The sequence below is a fragment of the Drosophila rhopaloa genome, unplaced genomic scaffold (assembly GCF_018152115.1).
Source record: "Drosophila rhopaloa isolate 14029-0021.01 unplaced genomic scaffold, ASM1815211v1 contig_150, whole genome shotgun sequence".
NCBI classification, from domain to species: Eukaryota; Metazoa; Arthropoda; class Insecta; order Diptera; family Drosophilidae; genus Drosophila; species Drosophila rhopaloa.
In genome coordinates, this window is record NW_025335029.1 from 1,303,694 (window position 1) to 1,326,766 (window position 23,073).

Sequence of the window (23,073 nt, forward strand, 5' to 3'; positions counted from 1 at the left end):
AAGCATATCATATATAAGCATATCAATAAGAAAAGTTGCATTTGTTATCTAATCCCTAAAATTGATGGGTATCGTAGCTAAGCTAATCTTAAGTATCAGTGTGCACAAGACCTAACAGATATCTTCAACAAGTGACCATATTTACCTTTTGAAGTGCTGCTCTTCTCGACATCCACCTCCGCCTCCCGTTGACTCTCTCCAAAAGCCACTTGCATGGGCAGAGAAGGGTCAAGGGCAGCAGCACCGGATAGAGCAACGCTACCGTGGTGGTACTGCGGATGGTGATGGTGGTGCTGTTGCTGGCGGCGCAGGGTCTCCTCGATCAGAGCCAGGGGACTGCGAGTGGGCTTGGGCGAGCCGGGACTGGCGGCTAACAGACGCTCCGGATCGCCGGAGCCAAACATGGGCAAGGCCACGGAGTCCGAGAGACTGGAGTCGGTGGTGTCGATAAAGCTAACGTCGAACTCGTTGATGCATCGCTGCTGATCGCTGCTTGTAGTTGAGGGCGGACGCATTGACATGATGGTGTGGTGTTCTACATCGAACTCGGGCTGTCGGTAGACGACCTCCAGCGGCTTGTCGGGGCCGAAGGTCTTAGTGAATACCTCACTGGTTAGCACCTTGCGACTGTTGCTGCCGCTACCGGAGGATGATGAGGTAGAACTTTTTGTACTATCGCTTGATTTAATGGAACGTATGGTTATCACCTCACAGTCGTCATCAACAAGCACGGTGCTAACAGCGCCGGTGGTTGCAATTGGCTCCCGATGAACTCGCACGGTCGATGTAGACACTACTGCGCCCGCTGCCCGTCGGATGTTGGTCAAGTCCTTGTCCGTCTTGCGGCTTACTGTGCTGACGGATCGCACACTGCGCCGCGTACTGTTCGAGGAACCGCTGGCACTGGTGGTGCCGCTTCCCGAGTTTGAACTCGACTCGTTCATGGTGTCCTTCATCTTCTTTTGCATCTTGGGCTCCATGGAGCTGTGCACAGTTCTGGTAGAGGTGGTGGTGGTCGTAGTGCCGCTGCCTTCACTTGTTTTGGTTACCGTTCTCTTAACTGTTTTCTTATTGTCTACCTGAGGTCTCTTGTCGGTGTCACTCTTGCTTAACTTAGCTGTAGTCCTTGCACTGGAAGACACGCTTATCGGAACTTTGGTGCGCTGTATAGTGGCTGTGGACTTCGTTTGAAGCTTGTTGTCGGTTTCTATGGAAGTTTTGTAGGCAAGTGTCTTGGCTGAATTAGCTGATTGTGTAATCATGCTTTTAGTTGCTTGGCTCTTGGAGCCTATCACGTTTATTAGCTTATTTTCTTTGGATGTTTGTCGTTTGTATAGGCGGTCGGTGCTTTTTAGGGACTCCTTGCTATCACTTTGTGAGCCTCTCTTGATCTGGGAGCGGGGTTGTGTTGATTTCTTTTCAGCAATAATGTTTTTTTGCTTCGTTAGCTGGGATGTGGACTTTGTCAAGGCACTTGTTACAAAAGGTGTTCTGTGAGTACTTTTGGTTTGGGCCGGAGCTGGCGATTTAGGAGGTGCTGGTGACTTTAGCGGTACCGGTAAGACACTCTGGCCAATGTCGCCATCACCACTCAAACCGTATCGCATGCTGTGGGCCAGGGTGGGCTGCATATATCTGTGGGTGGCAGATGGTGTCGGGGTTTTCCTCTTCTCAAGGTGCTCTTGGCTGCCGATTTTCTCAGTATTCTTTGAACTCTTTCCGGTGAGGTCTTTGATAGATCGAGTGGCAGTTGTTTTAGTTTGTCTTACGGTTGACTTAATAGACGTTGAGGTCTTGGGCTGGGGACTGTAGGGTATTCGGGTGACGTCAGTCTTAACCCTAGGCCTGGGAGTTGTGGAGCGGCTTCCTTCACCTTGCGGATGGCTCTCATAGAAAATAGAACTCGACGCAGGGCTTGCAGACCGCTCGAAATGTATTTCGCTTATCACACGACTTGCTGCGGAAGCCGAACTGGTTGTGGTTGAAGTTGAGCTTGTGACAGAACGTCTTGACTCGGTTTTGTTCATTAGTTTGGTTTTGTCCGTAGCTGTTGTCTTTTGAATTGGTGTTTGTTTTATAGTAGTTGCTTTTACTTTTGATTGTGGAACAGGTGTGCTTTTAACGTCGTTCTTAGGCTTTTCCCTAACCCTCACTGTTCTTTTGCTAAGAGTAGTCCTAATCATTGCACCGGAGCTAGCTTCCCTTACTGATTTTCCTGAATCTGTCTTTGTTACCTTTTTCTGTTGAGCTTTTATAACTTGTTTTTTAACCGGAGCTACCGACTTCTGTTCATTTGTTAAATTTACGAAGTAGGCCACTGGTCGAACTTCTTTTGATTCTGAATTATTTACCATGGTAAGGCACACTTTGTCATCAGAGTTAAGCTTTGCATTCTTTAGTGTTTCTTCAACTATTTGTTCTACTGATCGGTCTTCATTTGCAATCGGATCATTAACATTACCCAAGTTTCCAGCATGTTGAACTGATTTAAGTGTTTCATTCACAATTTTTTGTACCTCTGCATCACCAGCTCTTAGAGTATCCTCCACAATCTGTTTTACAGATCTGTTTTCTTCGCAATCGGAAATTGAATTGGCCCTGCTATCACGAATCTGATGTTTCTTCGGCATGGATCCTAATATGTCTTGGGCACCAGCGTGGGAAGGGTGTGACTTAAGTTTGTCTTCTAAATCAGTAAATTCAATTATGGTTGGTTCACCAACAGATAAATCATGGGACTTAGGAATTCCTAACTTCTCACATTCGTCGTCCGAATACTTTTTGTCACTTGGCTTAATTAGTAACCTTTCGCCTTTTGGCTCTGGACCCTTTGCGTTTTCAACAGATTGGCTTGAAGATTTATCCCCAGCATCGATTAGATGAGTTACCAAAGAAGCTGACTCCTCATCGCGTTCATCGTCCAAATTCACTTTTTTACTAGCTGTTACTGACTCAACTGGTGATTTGGGCTTATCTCCTAAAGTGGTTGGGAGCTTATCGTCTTTCAAACTTGCAAACGGATCTAATGGCTTGGTGATCTTACTATCTATTGATTCAACGACGCCGCTTGCAGATTTAATGGTGGTTTGAATTGTTGTTGAACTTTCATCCGCCTTGAAAACAGTAACTTCCTTAGGCTTTACATCTTCTTTAAGAGGCGATTTATCTGGAGCACTAGTAACAGGGATTACCGAGGGTGTTAGTTGACTAACAGGCTTGTCATGGGGCTTTGGAATTCCAAACTCTTCCTCACTTTCATCGTCCGAATATTTACTTACACTAGGCTTTACTGACTTAATGGGTGACTTGGGCTTATCTTCTAGACTAGTTGGTAGCCCTTCATCTTCCAGCCCAAGCGACTTTGGTTTCTCATCAACTTTAACAGAAGATTTATCCCCAGCTTCGACTAGAGGAGTTACCAAAGAAGTGGGCTGGAAAGCGCGTTTGTCTTGGGGCTGAGTAATTCCAAACTCCTCATCGTTTTCATCGTCCGAATACTCTTTTTGACCAGATGTGACTGACTCAACTGGTGACTTGGGCTTATCTTCTAAAGTGGTTCGGAGCTTATCGTCTTTCAAACTTGCAAACAGATGTAATGGTTTGCTGATCTTGCTATCTATTGATTCAACGACGGCGCTTGCATATTTAATGGTGGTTTGAATTGTTGGTGAACTTTCTTCCGCCTTGAAAACAGTAACTTCCTTAGGCTTTACATCTTCTTTAAGGGGCGATTTATCTGGAGCACTAGTGACAGGGATTACCGAGGGTGTTAGTTCACTAACAGGCTTGTCATGGGGCTTTGGAATTCCAAACTCTTCGTCACTTTCATCGTCCGAATACTGCCTTACAGTAGGCTTTACCGACTCAATGGGTGATTTGGGTTTGTCTTCTAGCTTAGTTGTTAGCTTTTCGTCTTTCAGCTCAAACGACTTTGGTTTCTCATCAACTTTAACAGAAGATTTATCCCCAGCTTCGACTAGAGGAGTTACCAAAGAAGTGGGCTGGAAAGCGTGTTTGTCTTGGGGCTGAGTAATTCCAAACTCCTGATCGCTTTCATCGTCCGAATACTCTTTTTCACTAGATATTACTGTCTCAACTGGTGACTTGGGCTTATCTCCTAAGTTGATTGGGAGCGTATCGTCTTTCAAACTTGCAAACAGATCTAATGGTTTGCTGATCTTGCTATCTATTGATTCAACAATGGTGCTTGCAGATTTTATGTTGGTTTGAATTGTTGTTGAACTTTCTTCCGCCCTGAAAACAATAACTTCCTTGGGCCTTACATCGTCTTTAAGAGGCGATTTATCTGGAACACAAGTAGTAGGGATTACCGAGGGTAATGGTTCACTAACAGGCTTGTCATGGGGCTTTGGAATTCCAAACTCTTCGTCACTTTCATCGTCCGAATACTCCCTTACAGTAGGCTTTACTGACTTAATGGGTGACTTGGGCTTATCTTCTAGACTAGTTGGTAGCCCTTCATCTTCCAGCCCAAGCGACTTTGGTTTCTCATCAACTTTAACAGAAGATTTATCCCCAGCTTCGACTAGAGGAGTTACCAAAGAAGTGGGCTGGAAAGCGCGTTTGTCTTGGGGCTGAGTAATTCCAAACTCCTCATCGTTTTCATCGTCCGAATACTCTTTTTGACCAGATGTGACTGACTCAACTGGTGACTTGGGCTTATCTTCTAAAGTGGTTCGGAGCTTATCGTCTTTCAAACTTGCAAACAGATGTAATGGTTTGCTGATCTTGCTATCTATTGATTCAACGACGGCGCTTGCATATTTAATGGTGGTTTGAATTGTTGGTGAACTTTCTTCCGCCTTGAAAACAGTAACTTCCTTAGGCTTTACATCGTCTTTAAGGGGCGATTTATCTGGAGCACTAGTGACAGGGATTACCGAGGGTGATAGTTCACTAACAGGCTTGTCATGGGGCGTTGGAATTCCAAACTCTTCGTCACTTTCATCGTCCGAATACTGCCTTACAGTAGGCTTTACCGACTCAATGGGTGATTTGGGTTTGTCTTCTAGCTTAGTTGTTAGCTTTTCGTCTTTCAGCTCAAACGACTTTGGTTTCTCATCAACTTTAACAGAAGATTTATCCCCAGCTTCGACTAGAGGAGTTACCAAAGAAGTGGGCTGGAAAGCGTGTTTGTCTTGGGGCTGAGTAATTCCAAACTCCTGATCGCTTTCATCGTCCGAATACTCTTTTTCACTAGATATTACTGTCTCAACTGGTGACTTGGGCTTATCTCCTAAGTTGATTGGGAGCGTATCGTCTTTCAAACTTGCAAACAGATCTAATGGTTTGCTGATCTTGCTATCTATTGATTCAGCAATGGTGCTTGCAGATTTTATGTTGGTTTGAATTGTTGTTGAACTTTCTTCCGCCCTGAAAACAATAACTTCCTTGGGCCTTACATCGTCTTTAAGAGGCGATTTATCTGGAACACAAGTAGTAGGGATTACCGAGGGTAATGGTTCACTAACAGGCTTGTCATGGGGCTTTGGAATTCCAAACTCTTCGTCACTTTCATCGTCCGAATACTCCCTTACAGTAGGCTTTACTGACTCAATGGGTAACTTGGGCTTATCTTCTAGCTTAGTTGGTAGCCTTTTATCTTTCAGCTCAAGCGACTTTGGTTTCTCATCAACTTTAACAGAAGATTTATCCACAGCTTTGACTAGAGGAATTACCAAAGAAGTGGGCTGGAAAGCGTGTTTGTCTTGGGGCTGAGTAATTCCAAACTCCTCATCGCTTTCATCGTCTGAATACTCTTTTTGACTAAATGTTACTGACTCAACTGGTGACTTGGGCTTATCTCCTAAAGTGGTTGGGAGCTTATCGTCTTTCAAACCTGCAATCGGATCTAATGGTTTGCTGATCTTGCTATCTATTGATTCAACAATGGTGCTTGCAGATTTTATGTTGGTTTGAATTGTTGTTGAACTCTCTTCCGCCTTGAAAACAATAACTTCCTTAGGCCTTACATCGTCTTTAAGAGGCGATTTATCTGGAACACTAGTAGTAGGGATTACCGAGGGTAATGGTTCACTAACAGGCTTGTCATGGGGCTTTGAAATTCCAAACTCTTCGTCACTTTCATCGTCCGAATACTCCCTTACAGTAGGCTTTACTGACTCAATGGGTGATTTGGGTTTGTCTTCTTGCTTAGTTGGTAGCTTTTCGTCTTTCAGCTCAAGCGACTTTGGTTTCTCATCAACTTTAACAGAAGATTTATCCCCAGCTTCGACTAGAGGAGTTACCAAAGAAGTGGGCTGAGTAATTCCAAACTCCTCATCGCTTTCATCGTCTGAATACTCTTTTTGACTAAATGTTACTGTCTCAACTGGTGACTTGGGCTTATCTCCTAAAGTGGTTGGGAGCTTATCGTCTTTCAAACCTGCAAACGGAGCTAATGGCTTGCTGATCTTGCTATCTATTGATTCAACAACGGTGCTTGCAGATTTTATGTTGGTTTGAATTGTTGTAGAACCTTCTTCTACCTTGAAAACACTAACTTCCTTAGGCTTTACATCGTCCTTAAGAGGCGATTTATCCGGAACACTAGTAGTAGGGATTACCGAGGGTAATGGTTCACTAACAGGCTTGTCATGGGGCTTTGGAATTCCAAACTCTTCGTCACTTTCATCGTCCGAATACTCCCTTACAGTAGGCTTTACTGACTCAATGGGTGATTTGGGTTTGTCTTCTAGCTTAGTTGGTAGTTTTTCGTCTTTCAGCTCAAGCGACTTTGATTCCTCATCAACTTTAACAGAAGATTTATCCCCAGCTTCGACTAGAGGAGTTACCAAAGAAGTGGGCTGGAAAGCGTGTTTGTCTTGGGGCTGAGTAATTTCAAACTCCTCATCGCTTTCATCGTCCGAATACTCTTTTTGACTAGATGTTACTGTCTCAACTGGTGACTTGAGCTTATCTCCTAAAGTAGTTGGGAGCTTATCGTCTTTCAAACCTGCAAACGGATCTAATGGTTTGCTGATCTTGCTATCTATTGATTCAACAATGGTGCTTGCAGATTTTATGTTGGTTTGAATTGTTGTTGAACTTTCTTCCGCCCTGAAAACAATAACTTCCTTGGGCCTTACATCGTCTTTAAGAGGCGATTTATCTGGAACACTAGTAGTAGGGATTACCGAGGGTAATGGCTCACTAACAGGCTTGTCATGGGGCTTTGGAATTCCAAACTCTTCGTCACTTTCATCGTCCGAATACTCCCTTACAGTAGGCTTTACTGACTCAATGGGTGATGTGGGTTTGTCTTCTAGCTTAGTTGGTAGCTTTTCGTCTTTCAGCTCAAGTGACTTTGGTTTCTCATCAACTTTAACAGAAGATTTATCCCCAGCTTCGACTAGAGGAGTTACCAAAGAAGTGGGCTGAGTAATTCCAAACTCCTCATCGCTTTCATCGTCTGAATACTCTTTTTGACTAAATGTTACTGTCTCAACTGGTGACTTGGGCTTATCTCCTAAAGTGGTTGGGAGCTTATCGTCTTTCAAACCTGCAAACGGATCTAATGGTTTGCTGATCTTGCTATCTATTGATTCAACAATGGTGCTTGCAGATTTTATGTTGGTTTGAATTGTTGTTGAACTTTCTTCCGCCCTGAAAACAATAACTTCCTTGGGCCTTACATCGTCTTTAAGAGGCGATTTATCTGGAACACTAGTAGTAGGGATTACCGAGGGTAATGGCTCACTAACAGGCTTGTCATGGGGCTTTGGAATTCCAAACTCTTCGTCACTTTCATCGTCCGAATACTCCCTTACAGTAGGCTTTACTGACTCAATGGGTGATTTGGGTTTGTCTTCTAGCTTAATTGGTAGCTTTTCGTCTTTCAGCTCAAGCGACTTTGATTCCTCATCAACTTTAACAGAAGATTTATCCCCAGCTTCGACTAGAGGAGTTACCAAAGAAGTGGGCTGGAAAGCGTGTTTGTCTTGGGGCTGAGTAATTTCAAACTCCTCATCGCTTTCATCGTCCGAATACTCTTTTTGACTAGATGTTACTGTCTCAACTGGTGACTTGAGCTTATCTCCTAAAGTAGTTGGGAGCTTATCGTCTTTCAAACCTGCAATCGGATCTAATGGTTTGCTGATCTTGCTATCTATTGATTCAAGAATGGTGCTTGCAGATTTTATGTTGCTTTGAATTGTTGTAGAACTTTCTTCTACCTTGAAAACAGTGACTTCCTTAGGCTTTACATCGTCCTTAAGAGGCGATTTATCTGGAACACTAGTAGTAGGGATTACCGAGGGTAATGGTTCACTAATAGGCTTGTCATGGGGCTTTGGAATTCCAAACTCTTCGTCACTTTCATCGTCCGAATACTCCCTTACAGTAGGCTTTACTGACTCAATGGGTGATTTGGGTTTGTCTTCTAGCTTAGTTGGTAGCTTTTCGTCTTTCAGCTCAAGCGACTTTGATTTCTCATCAACTTTAACAGAAGATTTATCCCCAGCTTCGACTAGAGGAGTTACCAAAGAAGTGGGCTGGAAAGCGTGTTTGTCTTGGGGCTGAGTAATTCCAAACTCCTCATCGCTTTCATCGTCCGAATACTCTTTTTGACCAGATGTTACTGACTCAACTGGTGACTTGGGCTTATCTCCTAAAGTGGTTGGGAGCTTATCGTCTTTCAAACCTGCAATCGGATCTAATGGTTTGCTGATCTTGCTATCTATTGATTCAACAATGGTGCTTGCAGATTTTATGTTGGTTTGAATTGTTGTTGAACTCTCTTCCGCCTTGAAAACAATAACTTCCTTAGGCCTTACATCGTCTTTAAGAGGCGATTTATCTGGAACACTAGTAGTAGGGATTACCGAGGGTAATGGTTCACTAACAGGCTTGTCATGGGGCTTTGAAATTCCAAACTCTTCGTCACTTTCATCGTCCGAATACTCCCTTACAGTAGGCTTTACTGACTCAATGGGTGATTTGAGTTTGTCTTCTAGCTTAGTTGGTAGCTTTTCGTCTTTCAGCTCAAGCGACTTTGGTTTCTCATCAACTTTAACAGAAGATTTATCCCCAGCTTCGACTAGAGGAGTTACCAAAGAAGTGGGCTGGAAAGCGTGTTTGTCTTGGGGCTGAGTAATTCCAAACTCCTCATCGCTTTCATCGTCCGAATACTCTTTTTGACTAGATGTTACTGTCTCAACTGGTGACTTGAGCTTATCTCCTAAAGTAGTTGGGAGGTTATCGTCTTTCAAACCTGCAATCGGATCTAATGGTTTGCTGATCTTGCTATCTATTGATTCAAGAATGGTGCTTGCAGATTTAATGTTGGTTTGAATTGTTGTAGAACTTTCTTCTACCTTGAAAACAGTAACTTCCTTAGGCTTTACATCGTCCTTAAGAGGCGATTTATCTGGAACACTAGTAGTAGGGATTACCGAGGGTAATGGTTCACTAACAGGCTTGTCATGGGGCTTTGGAATTCCAAACTCTTCGTCACTTTCATCGTCCGAATACTCCCTTACAGTAGGCTTTACTGACTCAATGGGTGATTTGGGTTTGTCTTCTAGCTTAGTTGGTAGCTTTTCGTCTTTCAGCTCAAGCGACTTTGGTTTCTCATCAACTTTAACAGAAGATTTATCCCCAGCTTCGACTAGAGGAGTTACCAAAGAAGTGGGCTGGAAAGCGTGTTTGTCTTGGGGCAGAGTAATTCCAAACTCCTCATCGCTTTCATCGTCCGAATACTCTTTTTGACTAGATGTTACTGTCTCAACTGGTGACTTGGGCTTATCTCCTAAACTGGTTGGGAGCTTATCGTCTTTCAAACCTACAATGGGATCTAATTGTTTGCTGATCTTGCTATATATTGATTCAACAATGGTGCTTGCAGACTTAATGTTGCTTTGAATTGTTGTAGAACTTTCTTCTACCTTGAAAACAGTAACTTCCTTAGGCTTTACGTCGTCCTTAAGAGGCGATTTATCTGGAACACTAGTAGTAGGGATTACCGAGGGTAATGGTTCACTAACAGGCTTGTCATGGGGCTTTGAAATTCCAAACTCTTCGTCACTTTCATCGTCCGAATACTCCCTTACAGTAGGCTTTACTGACTCAATGGGTGATTTGGGTTTGTCTTCTAGCTTAGTTGGTAGCTTTTCGTCTTTCAGCTCAAGCGACTTTGGTTTGTCATCAACTTTAACAGAAGATTTGTCCCCAGCTTCGACTAGAGGAGTTACCAAAGAAGTGGGCTGGAAAGCGTGTTTGTCTTGGGGCTGAGTAATTCCAAACTCCTCATCGCTTTCATCGACCGAACACTCTTTTTGACCAGATGTTACTGACTCAACTGGTGACTTGGGCTTATCTCCTAAAGTGGTTGGGAGCTTATCGTCTTTCAAACCTGCAATCGGATCTAATGGTTTGCTGATCTTGCTATCTATTGATTCAACAATGGTGCTTGCAGATTTTATGTTGGTTTGAATTGTTGTTGAACTTTCTTCCGCCCTGAAAACAATAACTTCCTTGGGCCTTACATCGTCTTTAAGAGGCGATTTATCTGGAACACTAGTAGTAGGGATTACCGAGGGTAATGGTTCACTAACAGGCTTGTCATGGGGCTTTGGAATTCCAAACTCTTCGTCACTTTCATCGTCCGAATACTCCCTTAGAGTAGGCTTTACTGACTCAATGGGTGATTTGGGTTTGTCTTCTAGCTTAGTTGGTAGCTTTTCGTCTTTCAGCTCAAGCGACTTTGGTTTCTCATCAACTTTAACAGAAGATTTATCCCCAGCTTCGACTAGAGGAGTTACCAAAGAAGTGGGCTGGAAAGCGTGTTTGTCTTGGAGCTGAGTAATTCCAAACTCCTCATCGCTTTCATCGTCCGAATACTCTTTTTGACTAGATGTTACTGTCTCAACTGGTGACTTGAGCTTATCTCCTAAAGTAGTTGGGAGCTTATCGTCTTTCAAACCTGCAATCGGATCTAATGGTTGGCTGATCTTGCTATCTATTGATTCAAGAATGGTGCTTGCAGTTTTTATGTTGGTTTGAATTGTTGTAGAACTTTCTTCTACCTTGAAAACAGTAACTTCCTTAGGCTTTACATCGTTCTTAAGAGGCGATTTATCTGGAACACTAGTAGTAGGGATTACCGAGGGTAATGGTTCACTAACAGGCTTGTCATGGGGCTTTGGAATTCCAAACTCTTCGTCACTTTCATCGTCCGAATACTCCCTTACAGTAGGCTTTACTGACTCAATGGGTGATTTGGGTTTGTCTTCCACCTTAGTTGGTAGCTTTTCGTCTTTCAGCTCAAGCGACTTTGGTTTCTCATCAACTTTAACAGAAGATTTATCCCCAGCTTCGACTAGAGGAGTTACCAAAGAAGTGGGCTGGAAAGCGTGTTTGTCTTGGGGCAGAGTAATTCCAAACTCCTCATCGCTTTCATCGTCCGAATACTCTTTTTGACTAGATGTTACTGTCTCAACTGGTGACTTGGGCTTATCTCCTAAACTGGTTGGGAGCTTATCGTCTTTCAAACCTGCAATGGGATCTAATTGTTTGCTGATCTTGCTATATATTGATTCAACAATGGTGCTTGCAGACTTGATGTTGCTTTGAATTGTTGTAGAACTTTCTTCTACCTTGAAAACAGTAACTTCCTTAGGCTTTACGTCGTCCTTAAGAGGCGATTTATCTGGAACACTAGTAGTAGGGATTACCGAGGGTAATGGTTCACTAACAGGCTTGTCATGGGGCTTTGGAATTCCAAACTCTTCGTCACTTTCATCGTCCGAATACTCCCTTACAGTAGGCTTTACTGACTCAATGGGTGATTTGGGTTTGTCTTCTAGCTTAGTTGGTAGCTTTTCGTCTTTCAGCTCAAGCGACTTTGGTTTCTCATCAACTTTAACAGAAGATTTATCCCCAGCTTCGACTAGAGGAGTTACCAAAGAAGTGGGCTGGAAAGCGTGTTTGTCTTGGGGCTGAGTAATTCCAAACTCCTCATCGCCTTCATCGTCCGAATACTCTTTTTGACTAGATGTTACTGTCTCAACTGGTGACTTGAGCTTATCTCCTAAAGTAGTTGGGAGCTTATCGTCTTTCAAACCTGCAATCGGATCTAATGGTTTGCTGATCTTGCTATCTATTGATTCAAGAATGGTGCTTGCAGATTTTATGTTGGTTTGAATTGTTGTAGAACTTTCTTCTACCTTGAAAACAGTAACTTCCTTAGGCTTTACATCGTCCTTAAGAGGCGATTTATCTGGAACACTAGTAGTAGGGATTACCGAGGGTAATGGTTCACTAACAGGCTTGTCATGGGGCTTTGGAATTTCAAACTCTTCGTCACTTTCATCATCCGAATACTCCCTTACAATAGGCTTTACTGACTTAATGGGTGATTTGGGTTTGTCTTCTAGCTTAGTTGGTAGCTTTTCGTCTTTCAGCTCAAGCGACTTTGGTTTCTCATCAACTTTAACAGAAGATTTATCCCCAGCTTCGACTAGAGGAGTTACCAAAGAAGTGGGCTGGAAAGCGTGTTTGTCTTGGGGCGGAGTAATTCCAAACTCCTCATCGCTTTCATCGTCCGAATACTCTTTTTGACTAGATGTTACTGTCTCAACTGGTGACTTGGGCTTATCTCCTAAACTGGTTGGGAGCTTATCGTCTTTCAAACCTGCAATGGGATCTAATGGTTTGCTGATCTTGCTATATATTGATTCAACAATGGTGCTTGCAGACTTGATGTTGCTTTGAATTGTTGTAGAACTTTCTTCTACCTTGAAAACAGTAACTTCCTTAGGCTTTACGTCGTCCTTAAGAGGCGATTTATCTGGAACACTAGTAGTAGGGATTACCGAGGGTAATGGTTCACTAACAGGCTTGTCATGGGGCTTTGGAATTCCAAACTCTTCGTCACTTTCATCGTCCGAATACTCCCTTACAGTAGGCCTTACTGACTCAATGGGTGATTTGGGTTTGTCTTCTAGCTTAGTTGGTAGCTTTTCGTCTTTCAGCTCAAGCGACTTTGGTTTCTCATCAACTTTAACAGAAGATTTATCCCCAGCTTCGACTAGAGGAGTTACCAAAGAAGTGGGCTGGAAAGCGTGTTTGTCTTGGGGCTGAGTAATTCCAAACTCCTCATCGCCTTCATCGTCCGAATACTCTTTTTGACTAGATGTTACTGTCTCAACTGGTGACTTGAGCTTATCTCCTAAAGTAGTTGGGAGCTTATCGTCTTTCAAACCTGCAATCGGATCTAATGGTTTGCTGATCTTGCTATCTATTGATTCAAGAATGGTGCTTGCAGATTTTATGTTGGTTTGAATTGTTGTAGAACTTTCTTCTACCTTGAAAACAGTAACTTCCTTAAGCTTTACATCGTCCTTAAGAGGCGATTTATCTGGAACACTAGTAGTAGGGATTACCGAGGGTAATGGTTCACTAACAGGCTTGTCATGGGGCTTTGGAATTCCAAACTCTTCGTCACTTTCATCGTCCGAATACTCCCTTACAGTAGGCTTTACTGACTCAATGGGTGATTTGGGTTTGTCTTCTAGCTTAGTTGGTAGCTTTTCGTCTTTCAGCTCAAGCGACTTTGGTTTCTCATCAACTTTAACAGAAGATTTATCCCCAGCTTCGACTAGAGGAGTTACCAAAGAAGTGGGCTGGAAAGCGTGTTTGTCTTGGGGCGGAGTAATTCCAAACTCCTCATCGCTTTCATCGTCCGAATACTCTTTTTGACTAGATGTTACTGTCTCAACTGGTGACTTGGGCTTATCTCCTAAACTGGTTGGGAGCTTATCGTCTTTCAAACCTACAATGGGATCTAATGGTTTGCTGATCTTGCTATATATTGATTCAACAATGGTGCTTGCAGACTTGATGTTGCTTTGAATTGTTGTAGAACTTTCTTCTACCTTGAAAACAGTAACTTCCTTAGGCTTTACATCGTCTTTAAGAGGCGATTTATCTGGAACACTAGTAGTAGGGATTACCGAGGGTAATGGTTCACTAACAGGCTTGTCATGGGGCTTTGGAATTCCAAACTCTTCGTCACTTTCATCGTCCGAATACTCCCTTACAGTAGGCTTTACTGACTCAATGGGAGATTTGGGTTTGTCTTCTAGCTTAGTTGGTAGCTTTTCTTCTTTCAGCTCAAGCGACTTTGGTTTCTCATCAACTTTAACAGAAGATTTATCCCCAGCTTTGACTAGAGGAGTTACCAAAGAAGTGGGCTGGAAAGCGTGTCTGTCTTGGGGCTGAGTAATTCCAAACTCCTCATCGCTTTCATCGTCCGAATACTCTTTTTGACCAGATGTTACTGACTCAACTGGTGACTTGGGCTTATCTCTTAAAGAGGTTGGGAGCTTATCGTATTTCAAACCTGCAATCGGATCTAATGGTTTGTTGATCTTGCTATCTATTGATTCAACAATGGTGCTTGCAGATTTTATGTTGGTTTGAATTGTTGTAGAACTTTCTTCTACCTTGAAAACAGTAACTTCCTTAGGCTTTACATCGTCCTTAAGAGGCGATTTATCTGGAACACTAGTAGTAGGGATTACCGAGGGTAATGGTTCACTAACAGGCTTGTCATGGGGCTTTGGAATTCCAAACTCTTCGTCACTTTCATCGTCCGAATACTCCCTTACAGTAGGCTTTACTGACTCAATGGGTGATTTGGGTTTGTCTTCTAGCTTAGTTGGTAGCTTTTCGTCTTTCAGCTCAAGCGACTTTGGTTTTTCATCAACTTTAACAGAAGATTTATCCCCAGCTTCGACTAGAGGAGTTACCGAAGAAGTGGGCTGGAAAGCGTGTTTGTCTTGGGGCTGAGTAATTCCAAACTCCTCATCGCCTTCATCGTCCGAATACTCTTTTTGACTAGATGTTACTGTCTCAACTGGGGACTTGGGCTTATCTCCTAAAGTGGTTGGGAGCTTATCGTCTTTCAAACCTGCAATCGGATCTAATGGTTTGCTGATCTTGCTATCTATTGATTCAACAATGGTGCTTGCAGATTTTATGTTGGTTTGAATTGTTGTTGAACTATCTTCCGCCTTGAAAACAATAACTTCCTTAGGCCTTACATCGTCTTTAAGAGGCGATTTATCTGGAACACTAGTAGTAGGGAGTACCGAGGGTAATGGTTCACTAACAGGCTTGCCATGGGGCCTTGGAATTCCAAACTCTTCGTCACTTTCATCGTCCGAATACTCCCTTACAGTAGGCTTTACTGACTCAATGGGTGATTTGGGTTTGTCTTCTAGCTTAGTTGGTAGCTTTTCGTCTTTTAGCTCCAGCGACTTTGGTTTCTCATCAACTTTAACAGAAGATTTATCCCCAGCTTCGACTAGAGGAGTTACCAAAGAAGTGGGCTGGAAAGCGTGTTTGTCTTGGGGCGGAGTAATTCCAAACTCCTCATCGCTTTCATCGTCCGAATACTCTTTTTGACTAGATGTTACTGTCTCAACTGGTGACTTGGGCTTATCTCCTAAACTGGTTGGGAGCTTATCGTCTTTCAAATCTGCAATGGGATCTAATGGTTTGCTGATCTTGCTATATATTGATTCAACAATGGTGCTTGCAGACTTGATGTTGCTTTGAATTGTTGTAGAACTTTCTTCTACCTTGAAAACAGTGACTTCCTTAGGCTTTACATCGTCCTTAAGAGGCGATTTATCTGGAACACTAGTAGTAGGGATTACCGAGGGTAATGGTTCACTAACAGGCTTGTCATAGGGCTTTGGAATTCCAAACTCTTCGTCACTTTCATCGTCCGAATACTCCCTTACAGTAGGCTTTACTGACTCAATGGGTGATTTGGGTTTGTCTTCTAGCTTAGTTGGTAGCTTTTCTTCTTTCAGCTCAAGCGACTTTGGTTTCTCATCAACTTTAACAGAAGATTTATTCCCAGCTTCGACTAGAGGAGTTACCAAAGAAGTGGGCTGGAAAGCGTGTTTGTCTTGGGGCTGAGTAATTCCAAACTCCTCATCGCTTTCATCGTCCGAATACTCTTTTTGACCAAATGTTACTGACTCAACTGGTGACTTGGGCTTATCTCCTAAAGTGGTTGGGAGCTTATCGTCTTTCAAACCTGCAATCGGATCTAATGGTTTGCTGATCTTGCTATCTATTGATTCAACAATGGTGCTTGCAGATTTTATGTTGGTTTGAATTGTTGTTGAACTCTCTTCCGCCTTGAAAACAATAACTTCCTTAGGCCTTACATCGTCTTTAAGAGGCGATTTATCTGGAACACTAGTAGTAGGGATTACTGAGGGCAATGGTTCACTAACAGGCTTGTCATGGGGCTTTGGAATTCCAAACTCTTCGTCACTTTCATCGTCCGAATACTCCCTTACAATAGGCTTTACTGACTCAATGGGTGATTTGGGTTTGTCTTCTAGCTTAGTTGGTAGCTTTTCGTCTTTCAGCTCAAGCGACTTTGGTTTCTCATCAACTTTAACAGAAGATTTATCCCCAGCTTCGACTAGAGGAGTTACCAAAGAAGTGGGCTGGAAAGCGTGTTTGTCTTGGGGCGGAGTAATTCCAAACTCCTCATCGCTTTCATCGTCCGAATACTCTTTTTGACTAGATGTTACTGTCTCAACTGGTGACTTGGGCTTATCTCCTAAACTGGTTGGGAGCTTATCGTATTTCAAACCTGCAATGGGATCTAATGGTTTGCTGATCTTGCTATATATTGATTCAACAATGGTGCTTGCAGACTTGATGTTGCTTTGAATTGTTGTAGAACTTTCTTCTACCTTGCAAACAGTAACTTCCTTAGGCTTTACATCGTCCTTAAGAGGCGATTTATCTGGAACACTAGTAGTAGGGATTACCGAGGGTAATGGTTCACTAACAGGCTTGTCATGGGGCTTTGGAATTCCAAACTCTTCGTCACTTTCATCGTCCGAATACTCCCTTACAGTAGGCTTTACTGACTCAATGGGTGATTTGGGTTTGTCTTCTAGCTTAGTTGGTAGCTTTTCTTCTTTCAGCTCAAGCGACTTTGGTTTCTCATCAACTTTAACAGAAGATTTATTCCCAGCTTCGACTAGAGGAGTTACCAAAGAAGTGGGCTGGAAAGCGTGTTTGTCTTGGGGCTGAGTAATTCCAAACTCCTCATCGCTTTCATCGTCCGAATACTCTTTTTGACCAAATGTTACTGACTCAACTGGTGACTTGGGCTTATCTCCTAAAGTGGTTGGGAGCTTATCGTCTTTCAAACCTGCAATCGGATCTAATGGTTTGCTGATCTTGCTATCTATTGATTCAACAATGGTGCTTGCAGATTTTATGTTGGTTTGAATTGTTGTTGAACTCTCTTCCGCCTTGAAAACAATAACTTCCTTAGGCCTTACATCGTCTTTAAGAGGCGATTTATCTGGAACACTAGTAGTAGGGATTACTGAGGGCAATGGTTCACTAACAGGCTTGTCATGGGGCTTTGGAATTCCAAACTCTTCGTCACTTTCATCGTCCGAATACTCCCTTACAGTAGGCTTTACTGACTCAATGGGTGATTTGGGTTTGTCTTCTAGCTTAGTTGGTAGCTTTTCGTCTTTCAGCTCAAGCGACTTTGGTTTCTCATCAACTTTAACAGAAGATTTATCCCCAGCTTCGACTAGAGGAGTTACCAAAGAAGTGGGCTGGAAAGCGTGTTTGTCTTGGGGCGGAGTAATTCCAAACTCCTCATCGCTTTCATCGTCCGAATACTCTTTTTGACTAGATGTTACTGTCTCAACTGGTGACTTGGGCTTATCTCCTAAACTGGTTGGGAGCTTATCGTCTTTCAAACCTGCAATGGGATCTAATGGTTTGCTGATCTTGCTATCTATTGATTCAACAATGGTGCTTGCAGATTTTATGTTGCTTTGAATTGTTGTAGAACTTTCTTCTACCTTGAAAACAGTAACTTCCTTAGGCTTTACATCGTCCTTAAGAGGCGATTTATCTGGAACACTAGTAGTAGGGATTACCGAGGGTAATGGTTCACTAACAGGCTTGTCATGGGGCTTTGGAATTCCAAACTCTTCGTCACTTTCATCGTCCGAATACTCCCTTACAGTAGGCTTTACTGACTCAATGGGTGATTTGGGTTTGTCTTCTAGCTTAGTTGGTAGCTTTTCGTCTTTCAGCTCAAGCGACTTTGGTTTTTCATCAACTTTAACAGAAGATTTATCCCCAGCTTCGACTAGAGGAGTTACCGAAGAAGTGGGCTGGAAAGCGTGTTTGTCTTGGGGCTGAGTAATTCCAAACTCCTCATCGCTTTCATCGTCCGAATACTCTTTTTGACTAGATGTTACTGTCTTAACTGGTGACTTGGGCTTATCTCCTAAAGAGGTTGGGAGCTTATCGTCTTTCAAACCTGCAAACGGATCTAATGGTTTGCTGATCTTGCTATCTATTGATTCAACAATGGTGCTTGCAGATTTTATGTTGCTTTGAATTGTTGTTGAACTCTCTTCCGCCTTGAAAACAATAACTTCCTTAGGCCTTACATCGTCTTTAAGAGGCGATTTATCTGGAACACTAGTAGTAGGGATTACCGAGGGTAATGGTTCACTAACAGGCTTGTCATGGGGCTTTGGAATTCCAAACTCTTCGTCACTTTCATCGTCCGAATACTCCCTTACAGTAGGCTTTACTGACTCAATGGGTGATTTGGGTTTGTCTTCTAGCTTAGTTGGTAGCTTTTCGTCTTTCAGCTCAAGCGACTTTGGTTTCTCATCAACTTTAACAGAAGATTTATCCCCAGCTTCGACTAGAGGAGTTACCGAAGAAGTGGGCTGGAAAGCGTGTTTGTCTTGGGGCTGAGTAATTCCAAACTCCTCATCGCTTTCATCGTCCGAATACTCTTTTTGACCAGATGTTACTGACTCAACTGGTGACTTGGGCTTATCTCCTAAACTGGTTGGGAGCTTATCGTCTTTCATACCTGCAATCGGATCTAATGGTTTGCTGATCTTGCTATCTATTGATTCAACAATGGTGCTTGCAGATTTTATGTTGGTTTGAATTGTTGTTGAACTTTCTTCTACCTTGAAAACAGTAACTTCCTTAGGCTTTACATCGTCCTTAAGAGGCGATTTATCTGGAACACTAGTAGTAGGGATTACCGAGGGTAATGGTTCACTAACAGGCTTGTCATGGGGCTTTGGAATTCCAAACTCTTCGTCACTTTCATCGTCCGAATACTCCCTTACAGTAGGCTTTACTGACTCAATGGGTGATTTGGGTTTGTCTTCTAGCTTAGTTGGTAGCTTTTCGTCTTTCAGCTCAAGCGACTTTGGTTTCTCATCAACTTTAACAGAAGATTTATCCCCAGCTTCGACTAGAGGAGTTACCGAAGAAGTGGGCTGGAAAGCGTGTTTGTCTTGGGGCTGAGTAATTCCAAACTCCTCATCGCTTTCATCGTCCGAATACTCTTTTTGACTAAATGTTACTGTCTCAACTGGTGACTTGGGCTTATCTCCTAAACTGGTTGGGAGCTTATCGTCTTTCATACCTGCAATCGGATCTAATGGTTTGCTGATCTTGCTATCTATTGATTCAACAATGGTGCTTGCAGATTTTATGTTGGTTTGAATTGTTGTTGAACTTTCTTCTACCTTGAAAACAGTAACTTCCTTAGGCTTTACATCGTCCTTAAGAGGCGATTTATCTGGAACACTAGTAGTAGGGATTACCGAGGGTAATGGTTCATTAACAGGCTTGTCATGGGGCTTTGGAATTCCAAACTCTTCGTCACTTTCATCGTCCGAATACTCCCTTACAGTAGGCTTTACTGACTCAATGGGTGATTTGGGTTTGTCTTCTAGCTTAGTTGGTAGCTTTTCGTCTTTCAGCTCAAGCGACTTTGGTTTCTCATCAACTTTAACAGAAGATTTATCCCCAGCTTCGACTAGAGGAGTTACCGAAGAAGTGGGCTGGAAAGCGTGTTTGTCTTGGGGCTGAGTAATTCCAAACTCCTCATCGCTTTCATCGTCCGAATACTCTTTTTGACTAAATGTTACTGTCTCAACTGGTGACTTGGGCTTATCTCCTAAAGAGGTTGGGAGCTTATCGTCTTTCAAACCTGCAAACGGATCTAATGGTTTGCTGATCTTGCTATCTATTGATTCAACAATGGTGCTTGCAAATTTTATGTTGCTTTGAATTGTTGTTGAACTTTCTTCCGCCTTGAAAACAATAACTTCCTTAGGCCTTACATCGTCTTTAAGAGGCGATTTATCTGGAACACTAGTAGTAGGGATTACCGAGGGTAATGGTTCACTAACAGGCTTGTCATGGGGCTTTGGAATTCCAAACTCTTCGTCACTTTCATCGTCCGAATACTCCCTTACAGTAGGCTTTACTGACTCAATGGGTGATTTGGGTTTGTCTTCTAGCTTAGTTGGTAGCTTTTCGTCTTTCAGCTCAAGCGACTTTGGTTTTTCATCAACTTTAACAGAAGATTTATCCCCAGCTTCGACTAGAGGAGTTACCGAAGAAGTGGGCTGGAAAGCGTGTTTGTCTGGGGGCTGAGTAATTCCAAACTCCTCATCGCTTTCATCGTCCGAATACTCTTTTTGACCAGATGTTACTGACTCAACTGGTGACTTGGGCTTATCTCCTAAACTGGTTGGGAGCTTATCGTCTTTCATACCTGCAATCGGATCTAATGGTTTGCTGATCTTGCTATCTATTGATTCAACAATGGTGCTTGCAGATTTTATGTTGGTTTGAATTGTTGTTGAACTTTCTTCTACCTTGAAAACAGTAACTTCCTTAGGCTTTACATCGTCCTTAAGAGGCGATTTATCTGGAACACTAGTAGTAGGGATTACCGAGGGTAATGGTTCACTAACAGGCTTGTCATGGGGCTTTGGAATTCCAAACTCTTCGTCACTTTCATCGTCCGAATACTCCCTTACAGTAGGCTTTACTGACTCAATGGGTGATTTGGGTTTGTCTTCTAGCTTAGTTGGTAGCTTTTCGTCTTTCAGCTCAAGCGACTTTGGTTTCTCATCAACTTTAACAGAAGATTTATCCCCAGCTTCGACTAGAGGAGTTACCGAAGAAGTGGGCTGGAAAGCGTGTTTGTCTTGGGGCTGAGTAATTCCAAACTCCTCATCGCTTTCATCGTCCGAATACTCTTTTTGACTAAATGTTACTGTCTCAACTGGTGACTTGGGCTTATCTCCTAAACTGGTTGGGAGCTTATCGTCTTTCATACCTGCAATCGGATCTAATGGTTTGCTGATCTTGCTATCTATTGATTCAACAATGGTGCTTGCAGATTTTATGTTGGTTTGAATTGTTGTTGAACTTTCTTCTACCTTGAAAACAGTAACTTCCTTAGGCTTTACATCGTCCTTAAGAGGCGATTTATCTGGAACACTAGTAGTAGGGATTACCGAGGGTAATGGTTCATTAACAGGCTTGTCATGGGGCTTTGGAATTCCAAACTCTTCGTCACTTTCATCGTCCGAATACTCCCTTACAGTAGGCTTTACTGACTCAATGGGTGATTTGGGTTTGTCTTCTAGCTTAGTTGGTAGCTTTTCGTCTTTCAGCTCAAGCGACTTTGGTTTCTCATCAACTTTAACAGAAGATTTATCCCCAGCTTCGACTAGAGGAGTTACCGAAGAAGTGGGCTGGAAAGCGTGTTTGTCTTGGGGCTGAGTAATTCCAAACTCCTCATCGCTTTCATCGTCCGAATACTCTTTTTGACTAAATGTTACTGTCTCAACTGGTAACTTGGGCTTATCTCCTAAAGAGGTTGGGAGCTTATCGTCTTTCAAACCTGCAAACGGATCTAATGGTTTGCTGATCTTGCTATCTATTGATTCAACAATGGTGCTTGCAAATTTTATGTTGCTTTGAATTGTTGTTGAACTTTCTTCCGCCTTGAAAACAATAACTTCCTTAGGCCTTACATCGTCTTTAAGAGGCGATTTATCTGGAACACTAGTAGTTGGGATTACCGAGGGTAATGGTTCACTAACAGGCTTGTCATGGGGCTTTGGAATTCCAAACTCTTCGTCACTTTCATCGTCCGAATACTCCCTTACAGTAGGCTTTACTGACTCAATGGGTGATTTGGGTTTGTCTTCTAGCTTAGTTGGTAGCTTTTCGTCTTTCAGCTCAAGCGACTTTGGTTTCTCATCAACTTTAACAGAAGATTTATCCCCAGCTTCGACTAGAGGAGCTACCGAAGAAGTGGGCTGGAAAGCGTGTTTGTCTTGGGGCTGAGTAATTCCAAGCTCCTCATCGCTTTCATCGTCTGAAAACTCTTTTTGACTAAATGTTACTGACTCAACTGGTGACTTGGGCTTATCTCCTAAAGAGGTTGGGAGCTTATCGTCTTTCAAACCTGCAAACGGATCTAATGGCTTGCTGATCCTGCTATCTATTGATTCAACAACTGTGCTTGCAGATTTTATGTTGGTTTGAATTGTTGTAGAACCTTCTTCTACTTTGAAAACAGTAACTTCCTTAGGCTTTACATCGTCCTTAAGAGGCGATTTATCTGGAACACTAGTAGTAGGGATTACCGAGGGTAATGGTTCTCTAACAGGCTTGTCATAGGGCTTTGGAATTCCAAACTCTTCGTCACTTTCATCGTCCGAATACTCCCTTACAGTAGGCTTTACTGACTCAATGGGTGATTTGGGTTTGTCTTCTAGCTTAGTTGGTAGCTTTTCGTCTTTCAGCTCAAGCGACTTTGGTTTCTCATCAACTTTAACAGAGGATTTATCCCCAGCTTCGACTAGAGGAGTTACCGAAGAAGTGAGCTGGAAAGCGTGTTTTTCTTGGGGCTGAGTAATTCCAAACTCCTCATCGCTTTCATCGTCCGAATACTCTTTTTGACTAGATGTTATTGTCTCAACTGGTGACTTGGGCTTATATCCTAAACTGGTTGGGAGCTTATCGTCTTTCAAACCTGCAATGGGATCTAATGGTTTGCTGATCTTGCTATATATTGATTCAACAATGGTGCTTGCAGACTTGATGTTGCTTTGAATTGTTGTAGAACTTTCTTCTACCTTGAAAACAGTAACTTCCTTAGGCTTTACATCGTCCTTAAGAGGCGATTTATCTGGA

At 42.8% G+C, this 23,073-nt stretch overlaps 2 protein-coding genes across 4 annotated transcripts in view; both read right to left on the reverse strand.

Annotated features, from left to right (window-relative positions):
- The window catches only part of LOC108041482, a 36,690-nt gene that overhangs the window by 4,579 nt on the left and 9,038 nt on the right, over positions 1 to 23,073 (reverse strand). The window contains exon 1 of one of the 3 annotated variants that reach the window (XM_017119419.2): positions 146 to 262. The exons of the other annotated variants lie outside the window; for them this stretch is intronic. The gene's annotated coding sequence lies outside the window, so the exon portion shown is untranslated. Of the gene's footprint in view, positions 1 to 145; positions 263 to 23,073 lie in introns of those variants that run through there. 3 annotated transcript variants of the gene reach the window in all.
- The window catches only part of LOC108050550 (titin-like), a 40,437-nt gene continuing 17,459 nt past the window's right edge, over positions 96 to 23,073 (reverse strand). Inside the window, exon 10 of the mRNA XM_044456773.1 lies at positions 96 to 23,051. Coding sequence (XP_044312708.1) covers positions 96 to 23,051 — 22,956 coding nt within the window. The remainder of the gene's footprint in view (positions 23,052 to 23,073) is intronic.